The 17,124-nt window shown below is 44.0% G+C and overlaps 1 protein-coding gene across 1 annotated transcript in view; it reads left to right on the plus strand.

Annotated features, from left to right (window-relative positions):
- The window catches only part of IQSEC3 (IQ motif and Sec7 domain ArfGEF 3), a gene marked incomplete at both ends in the record, with an annotated part of 106,550 nt that overhangs the window by 31,415 nt on the left and 58,011 nt on the right, over nucleotides 1–17,124 (plus strand). Inside the window, one exon of the mRNA XM_082489175.1 lies at nucleotides 16,362–16,442. Within this exon, the coding sequence (XP_082345301.1) occupies nucleotides 16,362–16,442 (81 nt within the window). The remainder of the gene's footprint in view (nucleotides 1–16,361; nucleotides 16,443–17,124) is intronic.

A 17,124-nucleotide genomic window follows, 5' to 3' on the forward strand; every position in this document is an offset into this window, starting at 1 on the left:
AACAAAAAATACATCAATGAAGTATGAGTTTATATGGCTTGAGTAAACACTGACTAGAGTGGTGGTGGTGAAAGCAATCAACATTCAGCTGAGAAACAACTGTTAGGAGAGGTACAATGAGAAGGGGAATACAATGCAATGAGAGTTAAGTTTAGACTGGGCTGGGAGATGGAAGCATAGAATCATGGAACCACAAAATGGTTTGGGTTGGAAGGGATCTTAAAAATCATCTGGTTCCAACCCCCCTGCCATGGGCAGGGACACCTTCCACTAGACCAGGTTACTCAAAACCCCATCCAACCTGGCCTTGAACACCTCCAGGGGTGGGGCATCCACAATTTCCCTGGGCAATCTGTTCCAGTGTCTCACCACCCTCATAGTAAAAAATTTCTTCCTTGTATCCAACATAAATCTACCCTCTTTCAGTTTAAAACTGTTACCCCTGGTCCTATCGCTACACTCCCTGATAAAGAATCCTCCCCATCTTTCCTGTAAGGCCCCCTTTAAGTACCAGAAGCCTTCTATAAGATCTTCTTGGAACCTTCTCTTCTCCAGGCTGAACAACCCCAACTCTCTCAGCCTGTCTTCATAGGAGAGGTGCTCCAGCCATCTGACTATCTTCTTGGCCCTCCTCTGGACTCGCTCCAACAGCTCCATGTCCTTCTTCAGTTGGGGGCCCCAGAGCTGGGCACAGTACTCTAGGTGGGGTCTCAGGAGAGTGGGGTAGAGGGGCAGAATCACCTCCCTTGACCTGCTGGCCACGCTTCTTTTGATGCAGCGGGGGGCTTTCTGGGCTGCGAGCACACATTGCTGGCTCGTGTTGAGCTTCTCATCAACCAACACCCCCAAGTCCTTCTCCTCAGGGTTGTTCTCAATCCGTTCTCCTCCCAGCCTGGATTTGTGCTTGGGATTGCCCTGACCCACACGCAGGACCTTGCACTTGGCCTTATTGAACTTCATGAGGTTGTCACGGGCCCACCTCTCAAGCCTGTCCAGGTCTCTCTGGCTGGCATCCCATCTCTCTAGCGTGTCAACTGGTCCACACAGCTTGGTGTCATCAGCAAACTTGGTGAGGGTGCACTTGGTCCCACTGTCCATGTTGCTGACAAAGTTGTTTAACAGCAGCAGTCCCAGTACCGACCCCTGAGGAACACCACTTGTCACTGGTCTCCACTTGGACATTGAGCCATTCACCACAACTCTTTCAGTGTGACCATCCAGCCAATTCTTTATCCACTGAGTGGTCCATCCATCAAATCCATGTCTCCAATTTAGAGACAAGGGTGTCGTGCGGGACAGTGTCAAATAGTCAGTGTTACTTACTTGCTGGCAAGCAATGCAGAACCACTTTTATTTCAAAAATAAAGAGGATGTCCCTTTCTCGCCCCATTTGTGTGTTTTTTGTCAGTTTGCTGCAAGGATGGATATTATTTAACATTGCCTGCCTTCCACTTTGAGTCACTTTTGATTTTTTTTTCAGTCAGGTGACTGCTGAGTGTCTAGCAAGAATTTTACTTTACAGATGGTCCCAGATCACTGTCCAAAATGACCTTGGAGGCCTCAGCCTGTAGAGACTAAATAGTGATCTGCAGCTGCAGCTCAAATTCTGCCTTCCTTAAGGGCACACAGGCAGGAGCCCAGGACAGCGTTCTTGCTTTTTCATACATTTGAAGAGTATTTCTGCTGTGTGAGCACACTTGTCTCTGCTAACTGTGTAAGGAGTTGGGTACTAATGCTTTAGAGGAGGAAGTAGCAGCTGTGGGAAGACAGGAATTCTTGCAATCCGGAATCAAGACACGAGGTACTAAGAGTCATCTCTCCCTGTAGTGTATGACTGGGGTGGACCAGCAGAGCCGCATGTAAACAGCATAGGATTAGATGACCCTGGAGACAGAGTACCCTTCCTAGCACAGGAAGGAGGGTATTTAGTCTCCATGGCAGATTAAGTGAGCTCTATTTCATTGCCATGAAAGAAATCCAGTGACTAATGAATCTCTGTCACAATTTGTTTGCTCTGGAGTCACCCTGAGAATAACTATTATGTGTAGCTACTCCCTGGATGCACGGGGCTGTGCTTCAGCTACAAGCCAGGCTGACCCTCCTAGCCTAGGGGTGTGAAAATTGCTCTCGCCTATTCTTACCTGTGCTTAGAGAATAGGAACAAAGATGGCTCTTCTTTCTAATCCAGAGTTCTGGATTCTGTGCTTCTCACTGTTTGACACTCATTTGATTAAAATCTTATTTTTACTAGGTTGTTTTCCCTGTGAGAGGCTTCATTGTGTCTTCCCAACACCTTTTCTATAGCTCTGGGATCTCTTAATGCACTACACACAAAAATGTACTTTTTATACAGAACAGCAGCTGCCAAAAGTGGAATTTCCCCACCACACAGCTGCCAAGGCTAAACTAGAATCTAGGCAGAATCTGTTCATCACAAGAATCAAGATTTCAACAGCTCCTAGTGCTAAAGTAGCCACAGATGCAGATACCGCCACTGCTGTTGCCTCTTCCCAAGATGGGAAGTATTGTCACATCCCAGCATCTAGGGTCTGGAACCATCACTGATGTAGCTTCACAGCTGAAGTGTGAAAGCACAAATAGCACTGCCAGCTTATGCTGAGCCACATGGTGTCAGCTTATGCTACAGCCCTGTTGGCACCAGGGTACTGAAGCAAACTTGTTAAATCTCAGTTGTTAGAGGAGATTGCCCAGTTGTAAGTACCACAAGGTTCAGAAGGTCTGCATCAGCCATCTTGTTTCAGGAGCAGAAACATAATCAGTCCCACAGCTCCTCGCTCTGATTTCTAGTAATTCTTTTTGCAGCTTTCCTGAAATGTCTCCGCACAAATCAGGCTGCTGTAGTACTGGAAAATCTCTTATGTTTGTGTTTCCAGAACCACACCTTATATATGTATTTTTTTTTCCAAGCAAAGGGAAGGAAACAAAGGACTCCAGCACATGGTGGGAAGCTCAAAGCTTTATTAGGTAGAGGACAGCAATAGATTTGTAAGGCAGATGCTTCAGCAAGTTAAGAATCCCCACAAAGCACAAGCTAGCTGCAGTAATGCACTACAGAGAGATCCAGTAGCACAGACAGATATAAACAGCTCATTTAATTCAAGATGAGCTGTACATTTGGTTGCACATGCAGGCTATATAGGTTTCTATAGTGACCAGTGACTGAAACGCTGTTTTTTTGGCCAGGTATATAAGTGTAAGCTGACATTTGTATCTCAATTCTGAGATAGGGTGTGGATGAACAATTAGTGTATCCAAGGTTAAGAAGTGATGCCTTCTCCATTTTTGTGGTGATTTTTTCTCAGTGCTGCCGCACCTGACAGGGAGTATAAAATAAGCCAACTCTTGGGACTAAGTCTAACTTAAACTGTCATCGTCTTGATAAATTGACTTGACAGTACATTGTATGTCCTACTGATTTTAAATGCCAGGAATTGTTGAGCAGTTAAGGTGGGGAAAGGGAACAACGTTCATAGCTTTTCAAAATCTTAGGATACATCATTAATTCCACCCGCTGTTCTGCTACTTTAGCAAGGTCAGGAGTTTATGAAGCCTCAGGAAACTGTGAAATCTCCTCTTAACCCAAACCCAAGTATCCCTGATGGTCAAATGCTGAGCATACAAGTTGTGTCCTCTCCCCACTTGCTTTAGTGCCAAATGATACTTTCCTTCCAGGGCAATTACATATGCAAATTCATCTGCTCTTCGTGTCAACCAGCTGCTGTGTCCATAAGCAGCCTTGAACACCGCCTGCTTTCCATGTGTCAAGGCCCTGGTGGAAGCACAGGGATATATGTGGAAGGGAAATGGGGAAATTAAATTTCTCCTGAATCGATGGTGACTATTCCTATCTGTCACCTGAGGCATTAGGGTCAGACCTGCAACTGGTCCTGCCCTTTTCCTCTGCTCTTCCACTTCTTACAGCAGAAGCAGCTTAGCTCTGAAGCATCAGGGAACAGAAAAATATAGTCTTGTGTGTGCCACCAAGCAGCCTATGTCCGGTTCTGCATTCCTAATTCTCCTTGTTGTCCTTCCCAGTTAGGAAACCACTCCACTTTCAATTGTAGGTGTCATTCATGCAACAGCCCTGACTGCAGGTCTGATGATAGTAACTGGATTTCCATAGCCAAGGCCCCAAACCAAGGGCCTGAAGCAGCCTTCTGCAAGCCAAGCCAAGTCATGATCTTTCTCACTGCATTCAACTGCACTCCTCTTGTTATACTGTTTTGTGTCAAGCCCCCATATGCAGTAGAGTCTGAGCAGCTCAGTACTAGGCAGCAGGACTTACCCCACAGAACAATTTTGATGTTCTCTGGTGAGTACACAGAATGAAACCACTACTTAAATTTAGTGCATCAGCCCAATATGGTAGTAACAAGCTTTTAAGCTTGTCTTTAATAGCTGGTGCGATTCACTGTCATGCTACTCCGGTATCAAGCATTGAATACAGAGCTGCCTGCAAGAGCATAGAACTGCTGTGATACAAGCAGCAAATCTGGCCATGAGCTTCCATGCAGGGGCAAGTCTACAGCAGTGTTGTTAAGGTGCATGAAGAGCTCAGTGGTGAGCCATTTCTGTGTATGCAGCTAACCTTCATGTTTATGGGATTCTGAATTATTAAACGGCACTCCTTCATATATCTTTGTGTCATTCTCCAGAGCTGAGGGCCAGTTTGATTCTAACTTCTGGAAAATTCCAGGGCTTTCTTCCTGTACTAAGGGGTTAAACATGAGTGAGAAGCCAGGAAGAAGTCTAAGCCTGATTAAAAACAGATCTAATACTCAGTCATAAAAAAAATTCTTTTACTGAGTCCAATCCTGATACTTATTCAAAAAGTAAAAAAAAATTATTATTACTGAGGAAGAGACCTAAATTCCATTTATATCTCACAGTCCCAGTAATTATGAAAAGGGTTGCCAATTCCACTAACACAAGCCTTAGCTTTTTTATAGAGTTCATACATATTAGCCCAAAATAGGAGAGATGAGAAGAGGTGTTTACTCTGCTAGTAGAGCATTCAGGCAGAGTGCTAGTTCTGGATCTCTTTAGGAAGACCACATATTCACTGGTATTAGTCTGACAAACTATAATTATTATATGAAGAACTGGAAGGGATTTGGAGAATGCTCATCAGTATAATTAATAGTGAGCTTATGCTAGCTATTTCCATTTTATGTGGTTATAAATCTATTATTTGAACAAAGAAGAAAGGGCCTTTGTATAGTACAAAACAAAAGAGGTATGAAAAGATGTTTTAAAGCTACAGAAAGGTCGCTATCAGCATACATTTGCAGACATATAATTATTCCATTACATATATAACCTTTAAAAGAAATTATGGTATTGAAGATAGTTGGAAGTGAGGGATGCTGTCTTGGAAAAGGTCACATGTTGTCTTGGAAAAGTAGTTCTTTCCATTAAGAAATTAATCGGTACAACTTCTGTTTATGGTAATTATTTAATTGAAATTATTTCAGGAACTTACACAAACTCCCCCTCACACATGCTTCAGATTTACATAGCAGCTTCCTAGTTGTGATATCTGAAGTATAGTTTTGGCTACAACTTATTAAACCTCTGCTTACTCCCAGTGAGTGTTGCATGTGTCGCTAGAGGATCCCCTCCACACGATAAACTGTGCACATACATTTAGAATATCAGATTGCTCTTTTATACAGTAGCTGTTTTTCCTGAGTACCTATTAGCAAGTCAGAGCAAACAATGTTGTGACTTGTATGTCACAATAAGTCATCAACTCTTTACACCATTGACAGAGGATCTAAACAAGACTGGTGGTGCACATTGGGCTATTGCATAGTCCAACATACAGCATTTCCTCCCATTAAGGCCGCTTTGCCTTCTTCCTCTTAGAGCTTACAAAGCGCCAATCCAATTAGCAGACAGCCATGATCTACGTGGCTGATGTTCTTCTGGAAGAGAGAAATCCAATTTAAATGGGGTCAATGGACTCTCCATTGACATGTGATTCAAAGACGTTTCAGGAGAGGCAGCCCCCCCCAACCTCTCTAGCAACTGATGGCAAACTCTCTTCCACCCAGGAAGTTTCTTACTGGGAATTGCTTAGCAGGTACAATCATTTCCCTCATCCCTGTTCCTACTGTGCCTTAGGAAAGAAATTAATAGCAAGAAGAGAAGCTTCTGAATGAATCACTTCTGCTGGGCAAATATGAGAACTTGAGAAGCATCCCCACAAACCTAAAAAGTATTTCCTCAACTAGTAATTCAATAAGAGACACCAACATAGCTAGATCAGAGATACCCCTCTATCCTCTGTAGAATACCCCTCTACAGAGAACTTTCAGCAATGCCAGCTTCTTCCAGGCCATCCATCTGTCCCAAACCTGAATGTTTTGTTCCATCCATGTTGAGTACTATTTCCAAATCTCTTCAAGCTGCTGTCTTTTATTAAGGCACTGCATGTGTATGCAATACATTATGTTTACTGCTTTAAGGATCAGACTTTCTTTGTACAGTAGATACTTGATCTTAAGTTTCCTCCTGTGGACAATTTCTGTCACCTAGACTGACTTTAGTTGTAATGAAGTTAGTCCACAGATAATTGAGAGTAAGTGTGTCATACTTAGTTCACCTTAAGTAAGTTATTTCATCCCACCGTAGCTGAGGCACCAAGAGCCACAAAACTGTACAAAGAGTAATGCACCCCCTAGCATGAAAAGTGCTGGAAGTAGGTCCAAAATCTGGCCCTAGACTTTGCTTCTGGCTGTCACAAGGACATTATCTGGCAGGCTGAACCCAAAAGCCAGTATGGACTCTCCGCCCCCAGTTGATTCCTGGGGTGTGTATGAATACCAGCTGCTCCTTCCATTCCTTTTTCTGCTCTTGCCCATTTCTAGCACGTAGGAGAAATGTGATAGTTATCCCAACCACTCTTTGTAGGCTTAACAAATGAATTAGATTTCCTTCAAGTGTTTCTGGGCAACAAAATGGAGTTGTCAGCAGCAATTTTCAATGAATACAGAGAATCCACAGGTGACATCTTTCCAATCATCTTCCTCATTCTTGCTAGTGATGTCTGGAGCCTAGATCCTCAGGTAAGGAAATTTCTGTCAAGTAGCCTGTCACCAACATGAGAAAACAGAGTGTCTAGGTCTATGGCAGAGGAGCAGACCCCACTGAGACAGAACACAAGAGGCTGCAGCTCTTTTTCACCATCTCCCATACACATTTCTGACTCTGACTTTAAGCCCATGAATGCCAGCTCACACTATCCCTTCATGCTCAGACCCCCTTAGTACACATCCACACACATTTATCCACTGGTCATGTTCTTTGCACTGAAGTTGGTGCAAACCACACCAAATTAATTCTGAAATCCATGTACTCATTTGCCAGTCATGCGTACGCTTTTCCCCAAGAATTTCTTCAAGGTTAGAGTGAAGATGTACAGGAGAAATGCCTGCCAGATATATGGACTAAAGCAAGCTGAGAAACCCGCTGTTTGGGAAGATATGGCATTAATATCTCCATCCCTAGAAGCGGATGGTGATAAATGAATGGCATATTTGACATATCTGTTGTAGTAACCCAACTAGTTAACCAAAAAAAAAGATCAGATCACAGCAGCATTGGCTCAGATCTTCTTCCTCCAACACAGGAAATTCCATTTCCTCAGCACGGTGCCTTATGCTTATCCTTCCAAGCTGTGCTGTTCTGAAGAACCCACAATAGCTCAAAGACACACATTTGCGTCAGCGTGTCACATTGAATTTTCACTTTCCAAACAGTAGTGTATGCATATGGTATTTTATACTACTGAGGTGAATTTTTTTTTAAGATATGTTATAGGGTCACTAAAATGAACATATTCTGATGAGAAAATGGAAATACTCTGTCAGTGGGAATCCCATCTTCATCCCATCCCCTAGCACTAGAAAAACAAATTTATAGTAGTGGTGCTCCTGTTAAGTTTGCACCTCTTCACCCCTCCCAGCATGACTTTGGGGGGCAGAGGAGGGAAGAAGGAAGAACCACTTCGAGAATGCTAAAGAAAGAGCTGTGGAATGATAGGCACTCAAGTGGACTGAAAGAAGAGCTACCATGAATCCTGGCAAGGCTGTGCATGTATGCGTATGTTATACATTAATCCATCATGCTGACACTGCCAGGGGGGTTCTTCAGCAATTTGGTTTTGTAGGCAGTAGTTACATGCTTGCATCTAGACATCATCTAGACACATCTTCATTCTTTTCATACAATTAATTAGATATCTAAGCCTCTGAAGGGTTACAGGCAGAGCTAGACAGTCCCTGGTCTGAAATAAGGCCAGTCAGATTTGTGAATCTGGTTCGTGTAGCTGTTTTTCAGAGATATAGCCAACATCAAATGTTCAAGAGGGAAGAGCCAGAAGAGGCACAGTAGATAGCCATGGGACACCCATAAAAGCCTTCTTCAAGTGCTGAAAAGTTTGAGTCCTATACATTGGCTTTGGGAAGGATCTGCATTAAGTATTCTCATAGGATAGACTTTAAAATGTCCGGTTCCTCTCTGAATCTTTTCAAATTCTTGCCATCAACAGTATCCCATAACAGTGAGGAGGCCATCAGACATACAAGGAGTTAAAGAACTTAAAGTACAGAAATTACCTTGAATTTATTTTTAATCATGTATGGTTTCCCTACAACAAAAACTCTGCCCATACTCAATCCCTCCAAAATACCGATCTAAAGACCTGCAATCGAGATGAGTAATTAAGACAGCTACAAAGTTTAGCAAGGGTATTTTGGAGCGAAGAGTGAAGAACCAGGAGAGAGTCAGCTAGTTGCTAGAAAGTACTCTTCTGGAAACACTACCTCTTTCAGATCTCACTTCAACTGTCAGTTCCAGGTTGACTGGAGTCAGAAATAGATCTAGCACAGGAGGCAGATGACAGAAGGAGTAAGAACCTGCAGCTAACCTTAGCTATGTTGTGTCACAGCTCTGTTAGTAGGTAGAGGTAGCACTGAGCTCTACATTTTGGGTGAGTCAGAATATTGTACAACCGGCCTTTCGTAAACTTAGCATTGCTAAATAGTTCCTGTTTGTGGTTCTCCAGTCCTTATCTTAGGAAAGATAACAGCCAGTAAAACTTCATCTGAAATGAATTCAGTTCTCCTTTGACTCTTTCTGCCTTTAATCTTCCCCTTCTAGACCATGATTTTCTGTGACTCCATCTGTTCTGTTGGCAGCTATCCGAAAAAATGCAAGATAGAGACAAGTAGCAAAAGACTCCAGGAAAGCTGAGACATCCAGCACTACAAACAATGGCTTTTGGTCAAAGCCTCTAGCATTTCTTCAAAAGGTGGAGTTTTAAAGAGAAACCAGAAAGACTACGTGAGTTGGACTAGTTATTTACTTGGGCATGTAGTGATAGGACGAAAGGGAATGGCTTTAAACTGGAAGAGGGCAGGTTCAGATTAAATATTAGGAAGAAATTTTTCACTTTGAGGGTGGTAAGGCACTGGAACAGGTTGGCCAGAGAAGCTGCTGAGGCCCCATCCCTGTAGGTGCTTAAGGCCAGGCTGGATGTGGCCTTGTGCTACCTGGTCTAGTGGGAGGTGTCCCTGCCGATGGCAGGGGGGTTGGAACTTGATGATCTTCAAGGTCCCTTCCAACCTAAACCATTCTATGGTTCTATGAATCTATGATTTACTGATAGAACATTGCTTGAGGGATCACCGTTAGCCTTTCAGCATAGTCCAATTTCTAAGAACTGATGTGTGCTTGGGCCAAGAGCAAGGCTAGCAAATATGCAGGCCAGTACAGCCCAAGGACCAGGCTACAGAAGTTAAGCAACTACTGGCAGTTGGAGGACCCAGTGATCTTAATTTTTCTTGCAGTAGGGGCCATGCCAGCTGTCCTAGATAACTGACCAGGGCAGCAGTCATGGTGGGATGCAGGGGTGATGCAGCATGTTAGAGAGAAGCACACTCTGTGTACTCGTAGTGAGAGCAATTTTCATTCTGCCTTGTTTTGGCATTTCTTGTAGTCTGAAATCATTCATGCAGAAAAACACAGAGCTTCTCTTTATCTATGGGAACAGGCCACACTGGATATTTGTTTAATTAAAGCTGACTGCTGGAGAGCAGGGAGCACCACTACTTTCCATATGCTCTCTGGGTTGGGGGTTTGCTTTTGCGGGGGACAGAAGAAGAAGAAAAAGAGGTTAGACGTGTTTACCATAATACAGCTCTCAGCAGACAGGCATCTCTATTTTAGGACAGCTATAATCAGTGCTAAACTAGTGGGCACTGATGCTTAGGATGGGCAACAACACTGAATGAACATAAAGCCCCTGGCACTTGTCCTAAGGATGATACAGCATTAAGGCAACTTTAGGAAAGTTTGCACTCCTTTGGCCCTGTGATATGCAATCTAAGTAGCTACAGAGACTTTAAATTTTTGGAGCTCAACTCTTGTACCCTTTACAGCACCAGTTTTTAAGAGAAAAGAGTCTTGGCTCTTTGGGATCTATAGCTGTAAAGACCAAGGCACCATGAGTCAGGCTGCCCCTTTGCAGCACAGTCCAACTTTCTAAGAAACCAGAAGGGTAGAGCTAACTTCTGAGCTGACTAGGCAGCTTGTGGTAGCCGGGAAGTTTGGCTGAGGCCTATCTAAAGTTCATCACAGAGCAGGAATTGCTGTGATTGGACAGTTCTTTCACAGATGCCCCTCTTGAGGCTGCAGGCAGCTGGCTGGAGGATACCTCTTGTCAGGACCAATGTTAAAGACAACTGAATAAAATTCAGTCAGTTGTTTTCTCTCAGAGGAGAAGTGGCTGATGTTTCAATTGACAGAACAAGTTACTACTGGGCCAAGCACAGCTTTCTCTGCATTTAAGATAGGTCTGGACTGTCAAATCCTTGCCTCTGGAGCATGTGTCCCAGCTAGACACAGCAAGGCAGTGACACACTTAGGTTGTTTCCAGCCCTCCTTTTGCATCTGTGCTTGCCCTTGTCCTCTGCTGCTCCTCCACACACAACTCACATACTGCTGGCAACATTTACCTCAACAGGCCATTCAGCACGCCTCCCCCTCTCTGTTAGCCTCTTCTTCTGTACCACCCAACTCCACTCACCCAGCACACCTTTTCTTCTTGCTGGTTTTTTCCTTCCAAGCTTTCATTGGGGTGAGCCCAAAAGATACTAATTCGCTTGGTTTAAAAGCAATAAATTGGAAACAGAACAGTTCAACAGCATCCTGACAGATGGGAGAAATCATCTGTCCTCCCAATCACCTGCCTGATCTGCCCACAACAGTGTTTGTTTAGCTGCAGTCTCCAATGGTTTGCAAGTCTGAGGAAGGTGAGGCAGAGGATGTAGAGGAAGAGATAGAAAGGCAAAAAAGCAAGCCCTGGGCCTACCCTTTTAATTGGTATACCATTGCCAGCTGCTTGACGTATTTAAAAAAAAATAAATATGGATCAACACCCCAAAGTAATGAGTCTGAATCAATTGTTACTGGATTGAAGACATGTTGCCTTCCTCCCTGTTTTTCAAAGGCAAAACAAGCCTTATGCTTTCTGGCGTTAAACTCTTCAGAGGCTGCACATTCAAGTTTTATGTAGCCTTTCTGACTAACGAAGTAAGATTTGTTTTCAAACAAAATAAAAAGAAAGCACAGAAAGGAAAAACACCTCACCATCAAAAGTCTTACACTGACTTCAGACAGATACTAAATACCTCAAGGCTCACTTTAAAGCTGCAAAGGTTGACAACACCAAAAGGGAATGAAATCCAGGTAGCCACCAGCCATTACAAGCCTGCCAGGCCCTCTTGAATCACAGCAACAAAAACAGCATCTTACCTGAAGACTTCACACAGTTAAGAAGACAGCTGCTTTCCTAAAGCACTTACTTCAGGCTTAGAAGTGATAGTAAGACCCTAGAACACTTGCCTTTTGCATGCAGATGAGAGCTGCTTTGTCCAGATCAAAATTAATACAGCTTCTTCAGGGTGGGAACTTCTTCCATAGCAAGTTAACCCTTCCTCTCCCAACTCCTATCTGGGCTTTGCATGTTATGCTACAAAGGTGAGGGCATGGATTTGCAAAATATCAGATATACACAGGATCAAGAGTTGGAAAGAAAGAGGAAAATGAACAGTGATAGTCTCCAAGGTGGAACCCCATCCCTGTGGTTTATGCCTGGGTAGCACAACAGAAAGAGAAAAGCAAACGGTAAAAGAAGAATGTAAATAGATCTGGAGTTCCAACTGCTCACAGGCATTTGGGGAACTCAGATTTAATAGGAGTAACAAGATATCCTTCCCTGCCCTGAATCAGGGAAGAGCTTTCAGCACAGTCTTGGAATACCCATTTACACCTCATATATTTAGCTCTATCAGGCAGTGCTTGCTCTTCACCACCATCCTGGTGGCTTTTCCATGGGAGTCATGGCCCCCAGAGGGGGACTCAAGGATACCAAATGGCCTGGAGGCAGATTTCTGCCTGCAGGCATGATCAACATCTGGTAGTGGTATGTAAGATGCGCAACTACTCCAGAGATCTTGGGATCTCAGAGGTTAAAGAGGACTCTGGTTTGGGCAGAAAATACCACGTTAAACACATGAGAAATCATGAGAACTAGAGTCAACAGCTGACTGTGCAGCTGCAGTGATCAGAGCATACTGATTCTCTGAAGAGTATCTGTGAGATGTTTTTCTTAAAATGCCCACAGGAGACTGAGCCTAAAGTCCTGTAACTTCACACCACTCTTACTTTCCGTTTCCCCTTTACTTTTCTCTGTGTTTCTATCCTGATAATTAACTAGCAAGGCATTTCATTTATATACAGGCTTCTATTTCTCAGGTTTTTGTCTGTCCTTGTTCATTCCTCTTTTTCCCTATGTTTTCCCTCCCTGTTGTTTGCTTTCTTTGTGTGCAATTAAGAACTGGAGTGGTGCATCTGCTGTTCGTATAAAAGCAAAGGAAAAGCATTTAGGGAAGTGTTAAGATTAGAAATGGATGAAATGTGGGGTGTCCATTTTTTGGAAGATTCCATTTGGGAGCTGGTGAAGGGTCTAGAGAACAAGTCTTCTGAGGAGCAGCTGAGGGAATTGGTGTATTTTAGTCTGAAGAAAAGGAGGCTCAGGGGAGACATTATCGCTCTCTACAACTACCTGAAAGGAGGTTGTAGCAGGTGTCAGTCTCTTCTCCCAAGTAACAAGTGATAGGATGAGAGGAAATGGCCTCAAGTTGTTCCGGGGGAAGTTTAGAATGGATATTAGGAAAAAATTTATTCGCTGAAAGGCTTCTCAAGCATTGGAACAGGCTGCCCAGGGAAGTGGTTGAGTCACCATCCCTGGTGGTACTTAAAAGACATGTAGATGTGGTGCTTAGGGACGTGATTTAGGGGTGGACTTGGCAGTGTTAGGTTAATGGTTGGACTTGATGACCTTAAGGTCCTTTTCCAGCCTAAACGATTCTATGATTTCAAAATATGTTCTTACTTTTATCTGGAAGTAGGCCCTTTTTTCCCAGGGGTTCCTCTAGAGATGAAATTCAGTAGGAAATAACAATATATAATACTTCTGAAACCAAGCATGCTCTTCAGAATGAATGCCAGCTTTTGCTGAATCAGCTGAGGGCCTTGTGCATTTCCACACTGCAGTTGATTACGTCTGTAACTCCAGGGATGCCCTGCAGAGCCGACTGCCTTGGCGCAGGTACTCCACACCTCTTGGGCTAGCCGGCTCCCAGCATTGCTGCTTTGGGAGCTGGGCAGAACAAAGAGCTAGGTGGAAAACCTGATGGCCCCTCTCCGAGGGGCTACTTGTATGGCATGGCTGCACTACAGATGTGGGATATGGAGGCATGGCCCTCTAGCAGCCTGCCAGGAAAGCCAGGTTAAGCCTTGTAATTTGAAGAATCTTTGTTAAACCAAAGATGTTTTCACCAGATAAATTTGACGAATCAGTGTTTTTATGCCCAACCAAAATTTCATCAGAAAATTCCTGATGGATTCTAGCTGGAAGCAGAGTGACAAGATGTAGGAGCTGGAGTATCTGTGTGAGCCTGCTTGAACATAGACTCAAATCTGATCCCACCACTTGCTTCAGTAAAAAGACAACATAAGTAATTTATGGACACATCAGTCAGATAGGTACTTGCCCCATGAGGAGTTTAAATTAGAAACAACATAGTGAGAACCAGCAATAACCAGGCTGGCAGGAGAGAAGGGTTGCAAGCTGGGTAGTTACAAAAATGGAAGACCGGGAGATGAATATGATATCATAGAATTGCTGAGGTTGGAAGGGACCTTTAAGATCATCAAGTCCACGTAAATGTCACGCAAATTGCCACCATGTCACGCAAACATGTCCTTTCTTTTCCAGCAGTTTGGGTGTCACAGGCAGGGACCCAGAGGCTGAGAGAGCTGGGACTCTAGCCTGGAGAAGAGAAGGCTGAGGGGAGACCTTATTATGGCATACAAGTATCTAAAGGGTGGGTTGAAGGAGGATGGAGCCAGGCTCTTTTCAATGGTTCCCAGTGACAGGACGAGGGGCAATGGGCACAAGTTAGAACACAGGAAGTTCCGTTCAAATACACGGAAACACTTCTTTATGATGAGGGTGACAGAGCACTGGAACAGGCTGCCCAGGGAGGTTGTGGAGTCCCCTTCTCTGGAGATTTTCAAGACCCGCCTGGATGCAGTCCTGAGTAATGTGCTCTGGGCAATCCTGCTTTAGCAGGGGGGTTGGACTAGATGATCTCTAGAGGTCCCTTCCAACTCTGAAAATTCCGTGATTCTGTGATTCCGTGAGAGCATGGGCAGAGGTCAGTGAGGTAAAAGCTAATGCTTTTGTCTTCCCCCTGCTGTGTTGCTCCTGCCAATCCTGTTGTTTCTAAGGAAAGATTCCTTTTGAGAATGCATTGGAAGCCAAGGAAGCAGAAGAAGTAAGCAGTTTCTTATATTAAGCTAGCTGGGAGGCCAGAAGGAGGTGGCTGGGAACAGTATCATCGTCTGTAATTTAGCTATCTTTGTGGACATGCCTGTCAGATTTTGAGAAAGGCAAAGGTGATAAGCTTCACATTTCAGAGTGAGGGAAAGTGTGGCAGGGCCTTTGGAAGAATCTGAGACCCCATGACAAGCCAGAAGACTTAGCTTTACTGCTTATGTCTCAATTAGAAGCTGTAAAAATATTTTTAAAGGGAGATGACCCCATTTGAGCCCTGGGTCTTGGCAGTAGCACTGAGAACAGAGCTCTAAGTGCTGTTCTGTTGACTTGGAGACAGGGCGATTTTATGCTGAATCTGAGGATTCAGCCTGCTTTATCTGCCCTGCTTTTCTTCTCCTCTTTTAATTTTCTTTCCCATTCCCCTATTACTTTCCCCCCTTGACAACGTGTCTCTTTTTAGTGACTCCTTTTCATTGATGAAGGTCAGTGTGTTCAAAATTGGCTGTTTATTTGTGCTGCCTATGACACCTCAAGGGCCTCCCTGCAGGTATCTTAAAAGGATCTCATTTTCAGAGATGCTGAGCAGCTCTTACTGGGTTCCAATGCTGTGATAAGTGCCCAACACCCCCAAAACCCAGACTCCTTACAAATGTTTACAGGCAAGGGACCAAAGAAGAAGTCACGCAAGATTAGTGGGCAGCTTTGGAAGTTTGGTCGAAGATTTCTTCCTTCAGATGAATTCTTTTGCCTTTCTTATCTAATAAACACATTTTTAGCCTTTTATTTTTCTGGTTTGCTCAAGTTTGTTCCTTCTTACGGTTTTGCTTTTCTTCATTGTGATCTCTTCCCCTCGTGATGATCTCAACCCCGCTACTTGTGCTTGTCCTGTAAGTTTTCCGCTACTATTTCTGGTAATGCCCAGTGCCAATGTGCTGAGGCCACCTCTGTGCTCTAGACAGGTTTCAGGAGAAATGTCTGCAGAGTTAATTTGGCCACTGTCAACAAAATATCAACTTCTTTGCATTAAAATGTATAGCAAACATAGCTAAGGAAACACATCTAAGGAGATGTTTCTGTCCCAAAAAAATAAAACTTAGAGATACGCAAAACTGTTTTTCATGAGATGTATGGAATCATGAGACAGATACCGATAGAAGCAAAACTTTTTGTTTGGGCACTTTTGCCCCATTCTCTACAGCTTGACATCAGCAGCAGGACAGGTGAGGTAAGGGAAAATAATTGTTAGCCCCCTACTCTCCTGTTCCCCACCACTTAAGAGTGCAAAACGTTCATGTAATAACCAGATTTCTGTTTCAGCGTCACTGGGAGTCACTGTCCCCTTGGAACAGCCCTGGGAAAGGCATTTTCCCTTGAATTTTCTGCTGAGTGAGCTGAACACTGACCTGCTGTGGTTTGTTTTTTCTTACAGGAATGAAACTGTTTTACACCAGTTCTGTTGCCCAGCAGCTGATGCAGAGCAGAAGCCTTCATCTCCGGACTCCTCACCAAGGTGGGAAATTGCTGCCAGCGAGACCTTTTCTTTTCCATCCCCTACTTCCTTATCATCCATCACTAATCTTCCTGCCCCAGACAAAACTCACATGGACACGCCCATCCTCCTCCATGTCCCTTATATTCCATGCCCCAGCACTGCTGTCTCTCTCTTTTTCCTCCCATAGATGACTGTTCATACTGTTGTGTAGTTGCTCACAAACCCACTCTGGCCTCCACTCACACACATCCAACACCTCCAAAACCATACTTTCAACCTCTCTTCAAACATATGCTTCCATCAACCCACATTCATGCTTGTACCTTTTCTTACCCTTCTGCATCACTTTGACACCGACATACATACGCTTCACTCTAGTCCTTCAAATTAGTTATCCCACGTTATAAGGTGCCTGGACACATACCAGTATACACCCATAAACTTTAAGCTACAGCAAAAGCCACCAAACAAACTCAGGGTTCTGTCTCATACCCTGAAGGGGGGGGGGGGGGGGGGGGAGGGGGGAGCACAGTTTTACATGTGTTGAAATGGTCTGAGCTTGCCAATGAAGGATAGTTATAGACAGGTACTATTAACTACTACCAACTTGTATCCCGTGCAGCCATGTGTGGGTACACCAGCAATTGTCATAGCTCTCCCTCATCAGTGAATGACACCAATGCCAAGACCAAGGCGTCCA

This window comes from Vanellus vanellus, assembly GCF_965231255.1.
Source record: "Vanellus vanellus genome assembly, chromosome: 1".
Taxonomy (NCBI): domain Eukaryota; kingdom Metazoa; phylum Chordata; class Aves; order Charadriiformes; family Charadriidae; genus Vanellus; species Vanellus vanellus.